Source organism: Emydura macquarii, unplaced genomic scaffold, assembly GCF_026122565.2.
Source record: "Emydura macquarii macquarii isolate MOO-44397 ecotype Brisbane River unplaced genomic scaffold, CSIRO-AGI_Emac_v2 contig_1119, whole genome shotgun sequence".
Lineage (NCBI taxonomy): Eukaryota > Metazoa > Chordata > Testudines > Chelidae > Emydura > Emydura macquarii.
The window spans coordinates 1,765,836-1,782,938 of record NW_027131256.1 but is presented as its reverse complement, the minus strand read 5'-3'; the positions used below and the strand labels follow the sequence as shown (position 1 = coordinate 1,782,938).

Here is a 17,103-nt window from a genome sequence, read left to right as displayed (position 1 = left end):
GGCCTGTGCCAGGGTGGAAGTCATACTCCCCTCAGCCTAAAGCCTCCAGCCAAAACCAGTTTTTTAAAAAAATCATATTTTTAGTTTGTATGTTCAGTAGATGTAAAACTTTGGGGGGGGGGGGGGGAAGGAGGGAAGAGGAATAACAACAAAAAAGAAATATAAAGGAAAAATCAGTGCTCTTACATGCAAACAAGAAAAGGAAAGCAAGCAGCATTCTTTCTGGAAACAGTAGTAAAACCTTAAATTTAATAAAGCCAAATTACATTAGAGAGAGATCTTCATAAGAACCACTCTTCTTGTCCCAAGCACGTTTTTTGGCTTCTTAGAAAAATCTCAATGACACCTCTTAGAGAATGTTAGAACCATTCTGTTCACAGTCCATTTCTCCAACATGCCAGGAGTTCCTCTCTTGTCCCCTTCCTTTTTATTTTACTGGTATGAAAAATATTTCTATTTTAAGAGTATACTTGGATAGTGTTTCTTTTCAATTTAAAGGGAGGAACGTTGAACCCCAAACCCACATAGAACTAAAGCAAAATAATGCAATGTAGCTGCAGTCCATACATGCTGTGCTGCAACATTAATGCAGAATTTGTACGCTCTGATATCTCAGAGCTCTGAAATCTCTCTTAACAAAACAACCCAATCAAAAGAAAGAAACCAAAACAACAAAACCCTAGGAATATCAAGAATTGTCTTGTCTTTCCTGATTTTGCTGGAGATCCCCCTTTGAAAGAGGGAGAAATAGATAGGGAGCCTCCAATCTTAGCTGATGGAGTATAGCATAGAATTTTTAACAAAAATATTTTATCAACCTTTGTTAGGCATTTGAATTAAATAAGTGTCAACAAAAAACAAGAAAGTGTTTTAAACAGGTTGAATAAAAATCACTGCCCCGGCCAATTAATCAGGTTTATCTTCCTGGTACCTCTGATGTCATTTGTAACCATATGAGTTCTCCAGCCATCCATGCTGTCCCCTAGGAAAAATACAGCAGATGAGAGCTGAATTTCTAATGTAAAAAACAAGCACGAAAAAAACATTAAAAAAATACCTGTGGGGCCTTCTGCATACATCATTAAGAAACAGAAAGGACACATTTTTGTTTTCTTTTATAGGTCATTTATACGAATGACCAACTCAATTTGAACAATTCAAAGCCCGTAAGTGAGCTATTTTTGTACCACTGAGAAACATCTTCATATATGACTGCATGGCTAGATGGGTGACAACTGAAAAATTGTAATGCGCCTAATCAGTGTCTAGTGATGGACATCTTGGTTAATCTAAGTTGCCTTTACTTAGTGGCAGGTCCAAGTCCCTCCCATTGTGGAGAAATTTCTGATTATTTTCCTGATAAAATGGTGTGGATTTGGACACAACCGTTTCTGTGTAGAAACAACAATTTAAATTGTGAGCAAATTGCTTCTGATAATCCTAAACCAGAATTTTAATGCACATTGCCATTCTGGATCAGAGCAGTTGTCCATCTAAGTTAGGTATCCTGTTTCTGATGGTAGTCAGTACCAAATGCTTCAAGATGAAGGTACAAAAATCCTCATAATGAACAATTATGGAATAATTGGCCCACAGCAGAAGTTTCTTCTTAAGCCTAATCAGTCAGTTTCTTATCATCAATGTCTTATACCTTGAAGCAAGTAGGTTTATATTCTTTATCCATGTACATGTGTAATTTTTCCTGAATCCTACTAAATACTTGCACTTTAATATCTTGTGTGAATGAGTTCCACAGGTTAGCCGTATATTGTGTGAAAAAATATTTTAAAAAATAAGTTGTTTGTTGTCTTTTAAATTTCAGTGGATGTTTCTTGTTCTGATATTATGGGACAATATAAGCATGTAATCCGCCTTCTCTCTGTTTATTATTTTACATACCTCTATCATGCCTCCCCCCCGTTTTCCCTGTAAAGACGACAGTCCTAATTTTTTCAATCTCTGCCTCTAATATTTATTCACCTTTTGACCCCCTTCTATTTCTGCTTTAACTTTTTTAACCTGAGACATCCAGAAATGAACAGTATGTCTTTATCTTCAGTATTATCAACTCAGAAGTGGTATTGCAATATTTTCAGTAGTACTTTCTATCCTATTCTTCATGAAACCTAACAGTTGCTTTCTGGTCTGCTGCCCCCCATTGAGCAGAGATTTTATAATGAGGTGTCTACAATGACACCCACATCTTTCCACTGACAATTTAGAAACCAGCAATGTGTATGAATAGATACAATTAATCCTTCCAAAGTACATTACCTTGAACTTGTTTTCTAACTGACAAGTTTTACACCATTTTGTCCATACACATATCTTCTCCAGTCTTGACTAATTTTAGTAAGTGCCTTATCTGAAAGTTCTCAGCTCACTCTTTCCTTTCTACAGATCAATTATATATAAACCGAGGTCTTAGTATGCATGGTAGGGACAGCCAATTGTGAATTTCTTGCTTTGCAATATATTGGATGTACTAAAGGATGCTGTGTCAGTGAACACTCACCACTTTACTCCAACCAGTAACCAAATTCATCAGCTTTTTTATTGCTCTGTATTACACAGAAAAAAGGATCAGGTCACGCTGATTCAGGAGTATAAAGTTGCTCTAGTTTCTGGATATAACTTCACCTTTCCCAAATCAGGAGAAAAACACTGAAGACACGTTTCAGACACTTTTAAATGTGCCTATTCCCTCTTTGCAGCACCTGCCATGGTTGTGGCACTATACACTTTTAAGTTTTAACACAGTGGTTTCAAATGTGAGGCATCAACGCACGATGCAGCTAAATGCCCCACAGCAGAACAGCAGCAGCTTTTACACTGCTTGACGCACTTCTCTACGTTCTGTTCAGAAGAGTTTATTCCATTTTGCCAATTTCTCCCTTTCCCTCTGCTTCTCAGCAGCAGCTCATTCTGGGCTCTCTCACACTGGGGCTTGGGAGGAATAAAATCTATGGAGGCTGAACCCATTTCTCATTACCAGTCCTATTCATTTTGAGAAAAATGCTTTGATCATAACCATGGCTTTGTATTCAGCTAGTCACTTACACAAGCAGGTTTTGTTCATTTAACAGGGAGTTCTCTGGTTTCTCAGCCAAAAGTCATTTCCCCACAAGATAGAGGTTCTAAAATGAATCCTGTAGTTGGTGCTGAACTGACAGCACTTGAGCCTTTGTTTAGCTACAAAATAGCTATAAAATGGACAGCTGCGGAGCAAACGTCACAACACAGATAGTCCCCTGCCAATGCATCTTAACTCTGACCTGCAAAGATGACCCAGAAATCAGAGGGGAGTTCAGGGTAGAGGGTACAGGTTCCACTCACTCCATGAATTCTTTACTGGGACTGCTGAAAAAGGGCCAACTCATTTCAATGGTCACGGTGGTTTCTGTAATATGGACATTTGTATATCAGGAAATGGACTGAAAGCCCAGCTCATGTCATACAGACTAGATGTCATTACCAAACGAGGCTGCATTTGAACTGGGGATTTAGGTGAAAGGCTCTCTCCAATTACCACTGGCCTGGGCATTCCAGGTCTCTGGTATATATTTTTATTCTGTTTATCCAGAAGCACATTCTGCCAATCACATTTAGCATAATGTAATTACCACTGGAGTTTATGAAACAGTTGTCTTTCTCTGGGGTTGTGTGTGTAACGGAAGGATTTTATGAAACTTGTGACTTCCTCTCCTGCTGGAGTAATCAGGAGTGCAGCAACTCTGACATCCCAATGACTGTTCTTTCTATTTCAACTTTTTATGTTGCTCTATGAAAACAGACAGTTCACTTGGTCAGCTTCACTGCTCTGGTTTTGAGAGTTGCTTTGGAAATTGTGTCCCTCTGCCTTCTCCTTTGGCCATCCAGAATGGCTTGATGCTGGTCCCATTGGGTGGTGTCTTATTCACAAGGAAAAATCATCTGATTGTTCTTGTCTGATTTTTCAGGACAAAGAAAATTCTCTCTCAGCCTCTGAGATGGGAGACGATGAACAAGAGCTAATTCAGCAAATAAGAGAATTTGCTATTCAGAATTTGTTATATACTATTTCAGTAGGTTCTATTGAAACCCCACTAAACTTCTTATTTCCTGATACACTGGGGCAGCTAGTTCTTTGGCTTTTTTTGCTCCAGCCTGTAAAACCTTCTCCAAGTGGGATTTGTCCTGCTGGAGCCTCTTAATTTCACTCCTGATTGGTGCAAATTTCTGAATAACTGCCTCTGCCACTACCCCTTTGTAGTGAGCAGTGTCAAGACCAACAGACTGGTGCACCACTTCCTTTACGCTGAGTCCCGTTACTGCAGCATGAATGGCCACCAGATTGGAGACACCTGGGCGAGTGTCTGGGTCATAGGTCACCTCGGAGGTGAAGTCAGTCACTGCCCTGCGGAATTTCAGAACAATCTCCTCTGGACTGTCTATGATGTTAACTGTACCTAACTTCTGAGGGTCTGACTTGGACATCTTGGCTGTTGGATCTCTGAGAGACTTCACCTTCTTTGTTGTACCTAAAAACACAAACATATAATGGTCTTCCATTAATGTTTATTAGGCACCTTTTTTTTAGGAGAATACTACACCCTATAGCAGGTTGCCTTGGCTGCTTGCTCTGGCTTTAACAATTAATTTCCCATGTGTTACAAAGTACACTCACCTTTGATCTTCATTCTCTCCCACCAAAAGCACCCCAGCCATTCTCTTTTCCCCCCATAATCACACAAAGAACTTGAACTTAGTTCCTCCTTCTCCTCCAATTACCTCCTGCTTCTGGGATGATTCCTGCCATTGTCTACTGTGGCTCTATGCTGATTTCCCCACCAACCCACCTCCTCCGTTAGGTACCTGGCACTGGGGAGGCAAGTAATCCAGGGAGGACAAACTAGAAGTGTCTGAGGGTTTCCATAACGGTGGGGAGGGTTGTCAGAGGGAAGTCCCAAAATGATCAGCTTCCTCACCATGAGAAGAAGCTGTCCCACGCGAGAAGGCCCTGAAACTTCCTAAACCACCTTAGAAATAGCTCCCTTCAAGGTGTTATCTACCCAAAAACTAGCCAACTTCCTAAGGGGGAAAACGTTGCTTAGATTATAGCAGGGTGATAGGTGCCTTAGAAGTAACTGAGATGCAAGCATGCGAGACAGGATACAGTAAAGCACTCTGTAACATTCATCTAGTTACACCACTCCATAATTCACTGTCTCATCCCATTATTAAAATACTCAAAATGCACTATGAGCCATTGATCTGATTACTAGAATCACATAGCATATTCCACTGTTGCACAGAGTATTTGTGCTCAAATTACTCACAAGAGACTGCACCAAGGTTTGTAACACCCAATATTCTTGTGGGTGACCTCTCATTTTTAACTGGGGTTTTAAAGCTGAAAGAGGCCTGGCAGAGTATTCCTTTCTAAGGGGAGAACTCCCTCATCCGAAGGTGCTGCACGTTCCTTTAGATTATGAACTAATGCAATGATACAACACTTTTTCTGTACTCAGCTGCTCACATTTCCTGTCACATGTCATTTGCTCTACAGAAAGATTCAGAATTTCTTCATGACCTCGTAATTCAAAAAATGGCTGAAGACATTTTTCTTTAAACCTTCTAACCTTTAGGCTGCGACCAAGAATGGAAAGTTTTAGCTCTACTGAACAACCTTTTTGAAATTTACAAGCATATGTCAAAGCACTTAATGAACTTTTGGGAGCTACAAGAAGGAAGGTAATAAAATGGAAACTGCTTTGCAACCTGAGTAACAGCATTGACTACGAGCAAACACTACTGAGTTATGCTAGTTGGTGGTCTCCTACCCAACTCCTTAAAGGGCATCACAAATTGCTCCATAATTGGCACCATGGAACATGCTCTCTCCTCATGAGGCTCATGTCTACAAGAGCAGGGGCTGCAACCAAGCAGCATTGTAAGGCAGTAACAGAGCACTGGAGGGGGCCCCAGGACTGGAATAGCAGATACTGTTCACATTCCTTCTGGGGGTTTGCAAAGCCCCATATTCATTCTTCAGAGTTCAATTCCACAGACTCCCCTATTTTCAAATGTTTCTTTTCTTTTTTTATTAATCTTTGCCATCAGTTTGCCCCCTTTCCTCATCTGCTGCAGCTGCTCCCACATACATTTACCTTACCTGTAAGTCAAAGCTCAACCCTTAATAACACGCTGCAATCTAGTGTCTAACCACACATTTCCCTACTCACTTAAAATGGCTTTAGGAACAGGAAAGAAGTCTCCATATTTCTTGTTAAAGCGTTTTGCTATATCTCGAGTCAGTTCCAGGTGCAGGACTTGATCTTCTCCAACAGGAACATGTGTTGACCTTTAATAAAAGGCAGATACAGAAAACTCAGCAAAACTCTCTGGTTCTATTGAAACATTACCCAAGACCATCACAGCTCCTGTCATGGTTGAGAGCCAGACAGAGCCAAATGTTCAATCACAGCTAAATCTAGCTCCATTGGGTGAACAAGATTCCAGACGGATCCTGTCTAATATGGTCCTGCTGTGTCTGATGGGCTGAAATACAGCTTCAGTAGCAAAAGAACAGTCTTTCACCAAAGTCTGAATGCAAATGGGAAATATACCAGAAGGAGTAACAACACCGGCAAGCATCCCCCACTTCCCATAAGATTTCTACTACCCACTGTCTTCCATTCATTAATTCATTCATGGATTTTAAGGCCAGAAAGGACCATCAGATCATCTAGTCTGACCTCTTGCATAACACCGGCCATACAAATTTATCCAATTACTCCTGTGTTAAAGCCCAATAACCTGTGTTTGGCTAAAGCATATCTTCTAGAATGGCATTCAGTCTTGATTTGAAGACTTCAGGAGATGGAGAATCCATCACTTTCCCTGGTGGGTTTTTCCAATGACTAATAACTCTCACTGCTAATCTGTGATATTTTGGATGAGATATAGATTTGATATCATGTCCTCTTTTGTTTATTAAAGCTTCCACTGCATTTTTTAAAGAGTTGGAGTATGTTAAACCAAGTCCTGGCCAAATTCTAATTTAGGGAATTACATTTTGCATCTCTAAATAACCAGGCAATTTCAATTCAATATGGTATTTTTTAAACTTATGAACCTGAACTACAGGGGATCAATCTGTCCACCCTTCTACCCACTAAGAAGAAAGCAGGACAAGCTAAAACTATTACAGTAGCCCATAGGAAACCACAGTGGTTCACAACATAGAAAAATCAATTACCATAATCAATACACTTAAGCAGGCCAAAATGAACATTTCCACATGCCAAAATGGTTCCAGATTCGCAAAGTTATCCCACTAAACAGAAAACATATTGTGTTTTTATAAATGCCTCTGCATTTTTCTTTTTCTTTCTGATTTTCTTATGTTAGTTTTCTTGCTGTTTTTGCTCCTGCTTCTCATAGGAGATTTATTATTATGCAAAACCATGGTCTGAAGTGTCCCTAGTCTCTGTTTGGCAGAAGCTGAGAATGGTCAACAGGGGATGGATCACTTGACGTTAGCTACTCTGTTCATTCCTGGCATTGGCCACTGTCGGAAGACAGGATACTGGACTAGATGGACCCTTGGTCTGACCCAACATGGCCGTTCTTATGTTCTTACTTACCTTCTGTTAGTTTACTTTTTTCCTTCTCCCTAATCCTCTTTTTCCTGCTAGGGCATCTCAGTTGGTTTTGTTTCTCCCTCTCCTCCTCCTCTTAATTTATTTATTTAGTTTGTGGTATTTTATTTGCTGAATCTTCTCTGCCATTTTAATTATGTGTCCTTATTTCTGCAGTTAGTTTTGCTCTGTACCATTTCAGTGTGTGTTTTTCCTGCTCTTTCTTCCTCCTGCTCCTTTCCGAATTATACATTTTCTCTTTCCTCTTGTCCCATTTCCTATCCTTTTTAATATAAAAGATCTCTCTTGTTAAATATATATCTTTTAATATATGCACTCACTCTCTCTCTCTTTCACCTCCTATCTGTCATCTGTTTCTAGTCAGCCAGCAGTTAACATGCAAACGTTGAACTTCAATAAGAACTAATAACCAAAGTATAGAATCTTGTTAAATAGACATGGAAAAGACCTAGGTAATTCAGTCCATCCCAGGGCCCAATGCAGTATGGTTTCTGACAGTGAAGTTGCCAGTGTTTTGTCCAGTCTTTATTAAAATTATTTTAATTGAGGGGGCTTCTATTATTCCCCTTGGGGAACTATTCAACAATCAAACAGATCTCTCTTAATTTTTTTCTAATATTCAAATTACATTTTCCCTGTACTTTTACCCCAATATTCATAATTACATTACATATAAACTAGCAATATCATCTCTAGGTCTCTTGACAGGACTGTTTCCTCCCCCATTGACGCTATGCTTTGGATTGTTTTACCCCAGATGTATTTTTCCAGGCTGAAGCCTGCCTATTCTATGTTCCCAAACCCTCCATGCCCTTTCGAATTATTTCTCTGTCCTATGGTGTTGATGAACCCACACACCTCAGTATATTATGTTTGCAGATTATGTTATTTACTCTCTCTCTTCAAGATTCATTAATTAAGATTTTACATATTACTTAACTATGATTCAGTCACAGATGCATTCATTACCAGGTATTGATCTCAGTGTCAGCCAGCCAGCCTAGGAACTAAAGTGCTGGTAAATCAGCCATGTTCCCATGCAGAGAATGGGAGTATAGGTAGGAACAACAGAGAAGCTGGAGTGGAGAGGGTATAAGCCTGGAGTCAGGCTGCCAGCACGAGGTAGGTGGGCAGGGAGAAGAGGAGGGATTAGGTTCGCAAGAGATGTGCGGGAAGATCCAGGAAAAGAAGAACGAGTAATTGAAATAAGGATCATGTCCACATTGCCTCAGTACAGTAAACTTCTCCTCAGGGAAGTAGGAAAGAGTTAAAATGTGAACAAAAAAAAAGTGAGTTTCCCCAATTTGCAGAAGACTTCAAACACTGTTACACGACATACTAATGGTGCCAGGCATTAGACCTCATGTCAAAGCTAGGACCTCTGCTAATCGAACACTGAACGTAACTGGCTAGTATAGGACAACGGTTCTGCAACTGGTCTCAATTTTCACGTGGGGGCAACACATGAGATTTAGTTTCCCCTTCAGGCAGAGAACTCTTCCCCTCCAGCCACAGCATAATACGCCACAACATTAAAAAAAAAAAAAAAAAAAAAAAAAAAAAAAGTAGGTGAATTTAGTAGTCGTGTAAAGGTCTGGAGACTAAATTTCTCTGGCTTCATAGCAGGTCTATCATGGGAAGCGCCAACATGACTCAGCCCTGACTTTAGGATCTACAACTAGTTTAGTTTCCGTGGCCCATTCAGCCAATCAATCCAATGCAACTGCTAAATGGGTCAATTAGGGCTTGCTGTGCCACTGGAAGAGCATTTGTGTAGCTGCGTTGTGTTGATGGGAGAGAGCTAATAAATAATAAAGCCACCTAAACGAGCAGTGGTAGCTATGTCAGGGGAGAGCGTCTCCCACCGACATAGCACTGTCCACACAAGCGCTTGTGCTGGCAAAATGTATGTCGCTCAGGGGGGTGTTTTTTCACACCTGTGAATGACAAACGTTGTGCCAGAATAAGTGCTAGTGTAGACAAGGCCTCCGTGTTAATTGTATTAGTGATTTTAGTGACATGAACTAAATTGTTCTGAGGTGACTAACTCTTCTTGGACAAAACCATTCAGCGGCTTTTCAGTGGACTGACATTTAATCGCTATCAACCTGGGCGAGACTTTAACCAGTGACTGAGAGATGAAAAGCTGTCATCCATTCCCAATCCTCTCAGCTATTCACGCCCCTTCGTAATTGAACACGTTGACCCAAAGAACTTTCATCTCACAGCAGCTGAACAGAGATTGCCTGTGAGCTCACGTTCTGTGTCTTACTTGTACAACAGAATATCTGCAGCTTGAAGCACAGGATATGTGAACAGCCCAACGGTTCCTTCATAATTCTGGCTGGCATTCTTTACCTGTTTGCAAAAGAAACACACAGGGAAATCATCCATTTGGCTAAAGTCTCTGACTTGGAAAATCAAAATTCTATTTTGATTTTTTTGGTTGTAGGTTTCAGCTACTGTGTCCTCTTCGTTCACGGTCTGTGTAATTCTAGCAAAGATGCAGAATTTGTGCTTTAATCAATGCTTCTTATTGCTCATGAATCAGTTATTTTATAGAGATATTCATGTATCTTGTCTCATATTTCTTCTGTTATTTTAACTAGGGAGAGAATTAGACTTCTGGGATGGTAACTGCCAGAACCACTCTTATTTTTGTTCTTTGTTGGAAGACACAGCTCTTGTTTTTATCCAAAGCTATGGTATCCTCCAGATTAACCCATCTTTTTGTAAATAGTTATCAGAGGTTCAGAAGTTCAGTACCTAATTCCTGTAACATCCTAGATGTATGTCATCTGAACCAGCTGGTCTGTAGATGTTAAAGTATCTAGTTTCCTGCTTTTTTGTTTTAACTGTAGCTACATTTAAAAAAATCCTTAAAATCTGTCCAGACTTCATGATTTCCTATATCTCTTTCCTCTCTCCCGGTCGTCCAGATCACACTCTGCTGAAACTGTCTCCAGGCTCTTCAATGCCAGAGGCCTGCTGCCAAGCACCTGTAGTTCCCATGTCTGTGTTCCGAAAGTCCAGCCACTTCTATTTAGATGCCTAAACATGGCTTTACAAGTCTAACTTGAGAAACTCAGGTTTGAAAAGCTTGGCTTTAATCTAAGCTTTGCATTAACACTAGTTGTTGCTTTTAAATTTGAATGGGTTTATTTAATTGAGAAGGAAAACCAGGGTGTGGGGGAACACGCACAAACATCTGGAGGTATTTAGCCTACTCTGATTGCGAACTCTGCAAGCCAAATTGCTCTGGATATTTTTTCTTCTCATTGCTCATTTTTCTCTCCTGACTCCTTGTAAAACAGTCTCTTTGGTTCAGGGCCCCTTGCCACACCCAGATACAACCAAAGGGTTGGCTCAGTCCAGGCCCCAGCCTCTTAGCCCTTATAGGAGACTCCACCCTCGTGGACCTTCTTACTTTGTTTATGGATAGGGAAAAGCAAAAGATCAAACTCAACAGAGAAGCCGCCCCTGCTGGCGGTCAACAAAAAGAGAAAAGGTCAGTAGGGCCACCTTACTTGGAGGGTGCCTAGGGAGCAGCTTTACTGGAGTTCTTCCAGCTAGGTAGCTGGATCCCTCTCTCCCTGCCAGGCTTGTCTCTGAGGTCTACTGGGCTCTTTGCAGAGCTGGGGGGTTTCTGGCATAGGGGTTCTTCCAGCTGCTTCACAAGCCCCTCCAGGGTTCCCCGTTGCACACTGCAGCTTCCTTCTTTTAAAGCTCTCCTCCCTTATCATGCATGATTGGCAGAGCCAGAGGGTCGGGGCTACCATAGCGCTCAGAGCCTCCATAGCCCCTTCCCTGTCAGTGTGGGGGTTATACACCCCATCACATACCCTCCTCTTCAAAAACAGCACCGGGACATCATGTTCTGTGGTGGGTTTGCTGTCTTTGTCAGCTGTATTATCCACACTGAGAAAAGGAACCAACATTTGTATGAGCCTCGCCTGCACTGTGGGACACCTGAATCTGTACGGTTGTAGGGCTAGATACCAAAGCATGATCCTCGCATTCAAGTCTTTCATTGTGTACGGTCATTGGGACGTGTGGTCTGTAATCAGCAAAAAGCAGGTTCATAACTGGTAATAAGCTGTCCATAGCCCACTTGACAGCCGAGGCTTCCTTTTCTATTACTGAGTAGGTCTTTTGACCAGAAATAATTTTTGACTCAGGTACAATATAGGGTATTTCTCTCCCTAGAAGATATGTGAGACTACTGCCTCAAGCCTCACAACTGATGTGTCCACCTGAAGTATGAACTCCTAAGAAAAGTCCAATTGAAGAGCACCGCTTTGCGACATAAGCATTGCTTTAAATGTTCTAAAGCCTTATCACAAGCATAGGAGCACTGCACCTTCCATGGCTTCCTGTCCCTTGCCAGGTCCGTGAGGGGGGCCGCAATGGTTGTGAAGTTAGGCACCAAGTGCCTGTAATACCTGGCCAAACATAAAAATTGTCTAACTTGCTTCCTGGTCATGGGCATCGAGTAGTGGCCAAACCCTGCACTTTGTCCATAAGTGGATGTATATGCCCATCTCCCAACATACATCTCAGCAATGTGGTTTTTTTGTTCCCAGTCTTGCCCTTAGCCTGGTTGGCGGTTCGGCTGGTGCTGACAAATGACTGCAGTAACATGGCACAGATGGGTTTCCCAGTCTTGCCTATATCCAACTATACCATCCAAATAAGTAGCAGCGCATTATCCCATGCAGAAGGAGGGCCCACATGTCTCTGAAAGGTTGCCGTAGCTACATGCAGTGTGACTCCTCCATCATGCCCTGGTCTAGCAAAGATTGGATTTCACTCTTTACTGTGTCCCAGATCTTCCTGGGTAACGGCTGAGTAGTCTCTCATGTTGTCTGTCCAGGTTCCATCTCAGACTGAAAGTTAGGTGGGTATGTTCTGGAAGGACTGGAAATGCCTAGGGGAATGCCTGTATCAGCTGATCCAGCGGAGTCTTTTGGTTTGCCCGTAGCACCTCCCCCATCCAGACAGAGCTGGCCGTTTCTGTCATTGGAACCTTGAGGCCTAACTCGGGGTTTGTGGCAAGGGGAGTAATAAAAAGGGCCTCCCTATCACGCCAGGCCTTCAGTAAATTGACATGGTAGATTTGGGTTTCTCCCCATTTCCCTGGGTGCCATACCTCAAACTGCAGGACCTATCCATTGCAGTACCTCAAAAGCTCTTTGCCATCAGCCCAATAACTCAGAGCTTGGCAACAGTAAGAGTACCAGCTCAGCTGACTGGAACATGTGTAGTTGCGCTCTTGATATTGTTGGGCTTTCTGTAAGTTTTCACAGGTGAAGATCCCCAACCTTTTAAGCCACCTGCATAAGCGGAGGACATATTGGACCATGTTTTGTGTTTGTGATCCTTGGCTTTCCCAAACCTCTTCTAACAAACTGAGGATGCCTCTGGGTTGCCAACCATACAGTAACTTAAAAGAGGAAAAGCCCATAGATGCTTGGGGTACCTCCCAAAAATGGCAAACAGTAACGGGGACAACAACTAGTCCCAGTGCTTGGGGTCTGTGGTGACAAACTTCCTTAACATCTCTTTGAGAGTTTTGTTGAAATGTTCTCCCAGCCCATCAGCCTGGAGAGGGTAAAATGATGTTTTCAGTTTTTCTATCTTCAGGAGCTCGCACAACCTTGCATCAGCTAAGCCATCAAGATTTCCCATGACAGGCCTACCCTGGGAAAAAGCTTAGTCAGCTCACTCTCTATCATGCTCGCGTAGGTCAATCGCAGGAGAATGGCTTCCGGGTAACACATCGCATAATCCAGCTGTTGGATTGCAAGTTGTTGCTGCTGCTGCTGGTTTTGTGACCCATTTTAACAGCCATTCCAGATACATTACAGGGTTGTTTCTGTCAGGACTTTCTCAACAACAAACTTTTCTTCTCCCCTCTCCCCCCTTTTTCCTCTCCCTTTCTGCAGGGCTGGCCGAGTGCCCACATTCTCCACCATTTGTAAGAGATTTTTTCTGGGGTACTTCTCTAGCTGGGTGGGGGCCCCTTGCCATGCACAGTTACCACCACAGGGTCGGCCCGGTCCAGACTTCAGCTTCTTAGTCCTTGCAGTGGGCCCTGCCCTTGTGACCTTCTTACTTTGTTTACAGATGAGGAAAAGCAAAAGTTCAAAGTCAACAGAGAAGCAGCCTCTCCTGGGGTCAACAACAAGCAAAAAAAGGTCAGTGGCAACGCCTTACTTCCGGGGTGCCTGGGTAACAGCTTTACTGGAGTCCTTCCGGCTAGGTAGCCCAATCACTTTCTCTCTGCCAGTCTCTCTCATGGCCTTCACTGGACTCTTTCCAGAGCTGGGCGGTCTCTGGCATGGGGGTTCTTTCTGCTGCTTCAGGAGACTCTTGAGCTGCTCTGTTCTCAGGGCTTCCCCCGTGCTGATTGCAACGTCCTCCTTTCAAAGCCCTCCACCCTACCATGCCTGGTTGGAAAGCCCAGAGAAGTGGGGCTCCCTAAGCCCCTTCCCTGTCAGTGTGGCGTTTATACGCCACAGCACACTTCTAATTTTTTTTCTTGTTAAATAAATAAAATCCAAGGAAATTAAATGCAAGAAATAGTGTTGATGCAATACTAAGATTAAGAAAGTAAACACATATGTCATGAATGGCAAAGGGAAGATTTTTCAGATCAACTCAACCATAGTCATCGCTATGAATGTTTATTTGTGTATCCCTTTTAAAATGCAAACTTTAATATATCCCCCCTACCATACAACACACAGAATGGCCATCCAGTGTTACAGGAGACTTACTTATGGAATCTCCTTATTTGTGACTGCTTCATTTTTTAGCCTTAATGTTGTGTTGTAGTTATTGCATTTTATTATTTTAGTAGGCTTGAAATAAGAACTTTAAGGATTGATAAATGATTAAAAAGACTAGTTTAGAATTGGAACCCTTTTTTAAGGTACCTCTGTATTTTCTGCTTATACAGGTATGTTACTTTGTAACCGCCCACAGCAACAGCCTCACTGACTCACAATATCCAGTTATGTCTCTTATAGTAATAGCTTTGTACGGGGTTGTTTTCTTTCCTCTTTCTGAAGTGACTCCATCACCTTTTAGCAAGAATAACGGCTCAGTGTTTATGCCCCAGAGGCAACAGGAAGTTTTACAAGAAGGACAATACTGTTCTTATTAAATTCCCTTAAATCTCCTTTTAGTTTAATATGCTGATCATATAAATCTTACCTTCCACTGGGGAAAGCATTGTAAACGTGGCATACTAGTTAAGCACCCAAGAATCCAACTGAATTCTGCATGTTCAGGCACCTAAAAAAAAAAAAAAAAGCCATAATAAATCAGAACAGGTTTAATGTATTTCCACCTGAACACATCATTTCTAGAGAAAGTACAGCCAGTAAAGGCTATCAAGCCAGAGGAGATTAGTAAGATTATTTTTAACTAACATTTTTCCAGTGAATTTAGTGCTGATGAGAAGTAACAGACAACCCTGGTGACTGAAGTCCTATTATTGATCCACAGTATAAGTACAGTTCCTGCAGCAGCAGTACAAGATTCCCCATCCTATCTGGCCAGCCTGCCCTAATTCCGACCAAACCCACCCCTCCCCCCCCCCAAAAAAAAAAAAAAAAAAAAAAAAAAACTGGAGGGATGAAACAACAGTTTAATTTTCATGTTCATTCAGTTCTTGGCTTTTATGCTGAGTGTTCCAAGTGTCCTGAAGCAGTGGTCTAGGACTGTTAGTCAGATCACTTTGCTTCTAGTCCTAGTTCCAACACTAATTTGCTGTGAGAGTCAAACACCTCTCTGGGCTTCAGTTGTCCTGTCTGTAAAATGGGAACACCTAGACTTCTTAAATATCCTGGATTTTGTGGAATGTTCTACATTTTGGGTTAATCAACCTGCCTGTTCTGCAGCACCAAAGGCAGGAGATATTCTGCAAATGAGGAAGAATGACTCAAAATATCCTTTTAATTTAGGGAAGGATGCACTAGGCAGAGAGCCAGGATGCCATATCTAATCTGGGACTACAACCACCAAAATGCCTTCAAGAAATGAAATGAAATGATTAATGCATTTTAGCATTTGTAAGATTAGATTATTTTTAAAGATAATTTTAGATATTTTTTTCCTGATGGCATCATTCTCTACAGGGCAGAGTTAAGGTTGCTTTGGTGCCCTCACAGTACATTCCTACAGTGCAACATATTTGGATTTCTGTTAAAGTTTAACTTTAATTCTGAATTTCCTGGATTTATAATGCATGTTCTGGAAATAATTACAACATTGCTGTGTTTTTTAAAAACAACAACAACACATGAATCACTGATGTGTGTTCTCTATCTTAATTCCATTTTAACAGCTTTTGTCTGGAGGTAATTTGTGAGGTGCAATAAAACATAGGCGTTCCACTTCTGGTCATTTGCCACACATTTCAGTTGCCTCTGTCACATGCTGGCAGGTCTGAAGGTTGAGAGGTATGATAATACCTAGCACAGAGGTGTTGAGAAGCTTAATGTTTGTGATATGATCTGAGAGCTCAGATAAAAAGCATTAAGAGCAGTTTATTAAGAACAAGTGGGACAATTACTAGTGTCATCTGCAAAAATCATTTTGGTGTTATAAGTAGACTTGGAAAAGGACCGAATCCATGACTGACTAAATTTAATATCCACCAAATACCCCTAACATTTTTTGGTCACTAATGACAGGGTCCACAGCTGAACTGATGACCTGGGGTGAATAGCTCAGGAACAGATTACCATGACGTAGAGTCTCCTAGATTGTCTCTTTTTTGGTTCCTTCATGTTCATTTGCCTGGCAGACTTTAATACACAAGACAACGTGTGACAAGATGGCGCCAAATGTGTCCTCTGTGCAATACGTAATGTAAACCGAGCTGGAGTGAACTGACTTAACCCATGCCTATTTCATTTAGAAGGAATCATCATCTGGTGCAAAACAATTTCTCAGTTCTTTCTTCTAGTCACAGAAAGAGGGGATGTTGTTCTGCTTCATTGGTGTTGACAAGGACTCCCATTCAAAGCAAATGCATTCAATGATATGCCTCTGTCATGGCTCCCTCCCTACAACCAAGGCTGCATGTGCCAATTGTGCCAGTGGCTTTGACATCCCATGTATTACCGGAACACAGAGCAACCGGCCATTTTTGCAGCCCTGCCTCTAAGCAGTGACTTACATTCACTTCTAACCCCAAAACGCAGATTCACGTGAAGCATGGTCCATTATTAACAAAGTGACAAAAGCGCATGCTAGTGCCAAGAAGAAAGGCTGGGGGAGGGGGTGGAGAAGCATGGAAGAAAAAGAAAAAAAAGTACACACAGGATAAAATAAATAAAAGACTTGTTAACTCATTCCACCAATACTACTTTGTATGCTCAGCAGTGAAGGATTACAAAAAGCCAGAGCTGCAACTCAGTAAAGGCAAGCAGTTTCCTTGGAGGAACTC

The 17,103-nt window shown here is 41.7% G+C and overlaps 1 protein-coding gene across 4 annotated transcripts in view; it reads right to left on the bottom strand.

Moving 5' to 3' along the window:
* Positions 1 to 227: 227 nt before the first annotated feature.
* Positions 228 to 17,103, bottom strand: part of WARS2 (tryptophanyl tRNA synthetase 2, mitochondrial) — a 56,893-nt gene continuing 40,017 nt past the window's right edge. For 3 of the 4 annotated variants that reach the window (XM_067545957.1, XM_067545956.1, XM_067545958.1), the window contains exons 3-6: positions 14,862 to 14,942; positions 9,916 to 10,001; positions 6,225 to 6,343; positions 228 to 4,520 (exon numbers count right to left, since the gene is read on the bottom strand). In XM_067545957.1, the coding sequence (XP_067402058.1) occupies positions 4,072 to 4,520; positions 6,225 to 6,343; positions 9,916 to 10,001; positions 14,862 to 14,942 (735 nt within the window). In that variant the 3' untranslated portion in view covers positions 228 to 4,071. The remainder of the gene's footprint in view (positions 4,521 to 6,224; positions 6,344 to 9,915; positions 10,002 to 14,861; positions 14,943 to 17,103) is intronic. The other variant, XM_067545959.1, reaches the window with a different exon arrangement.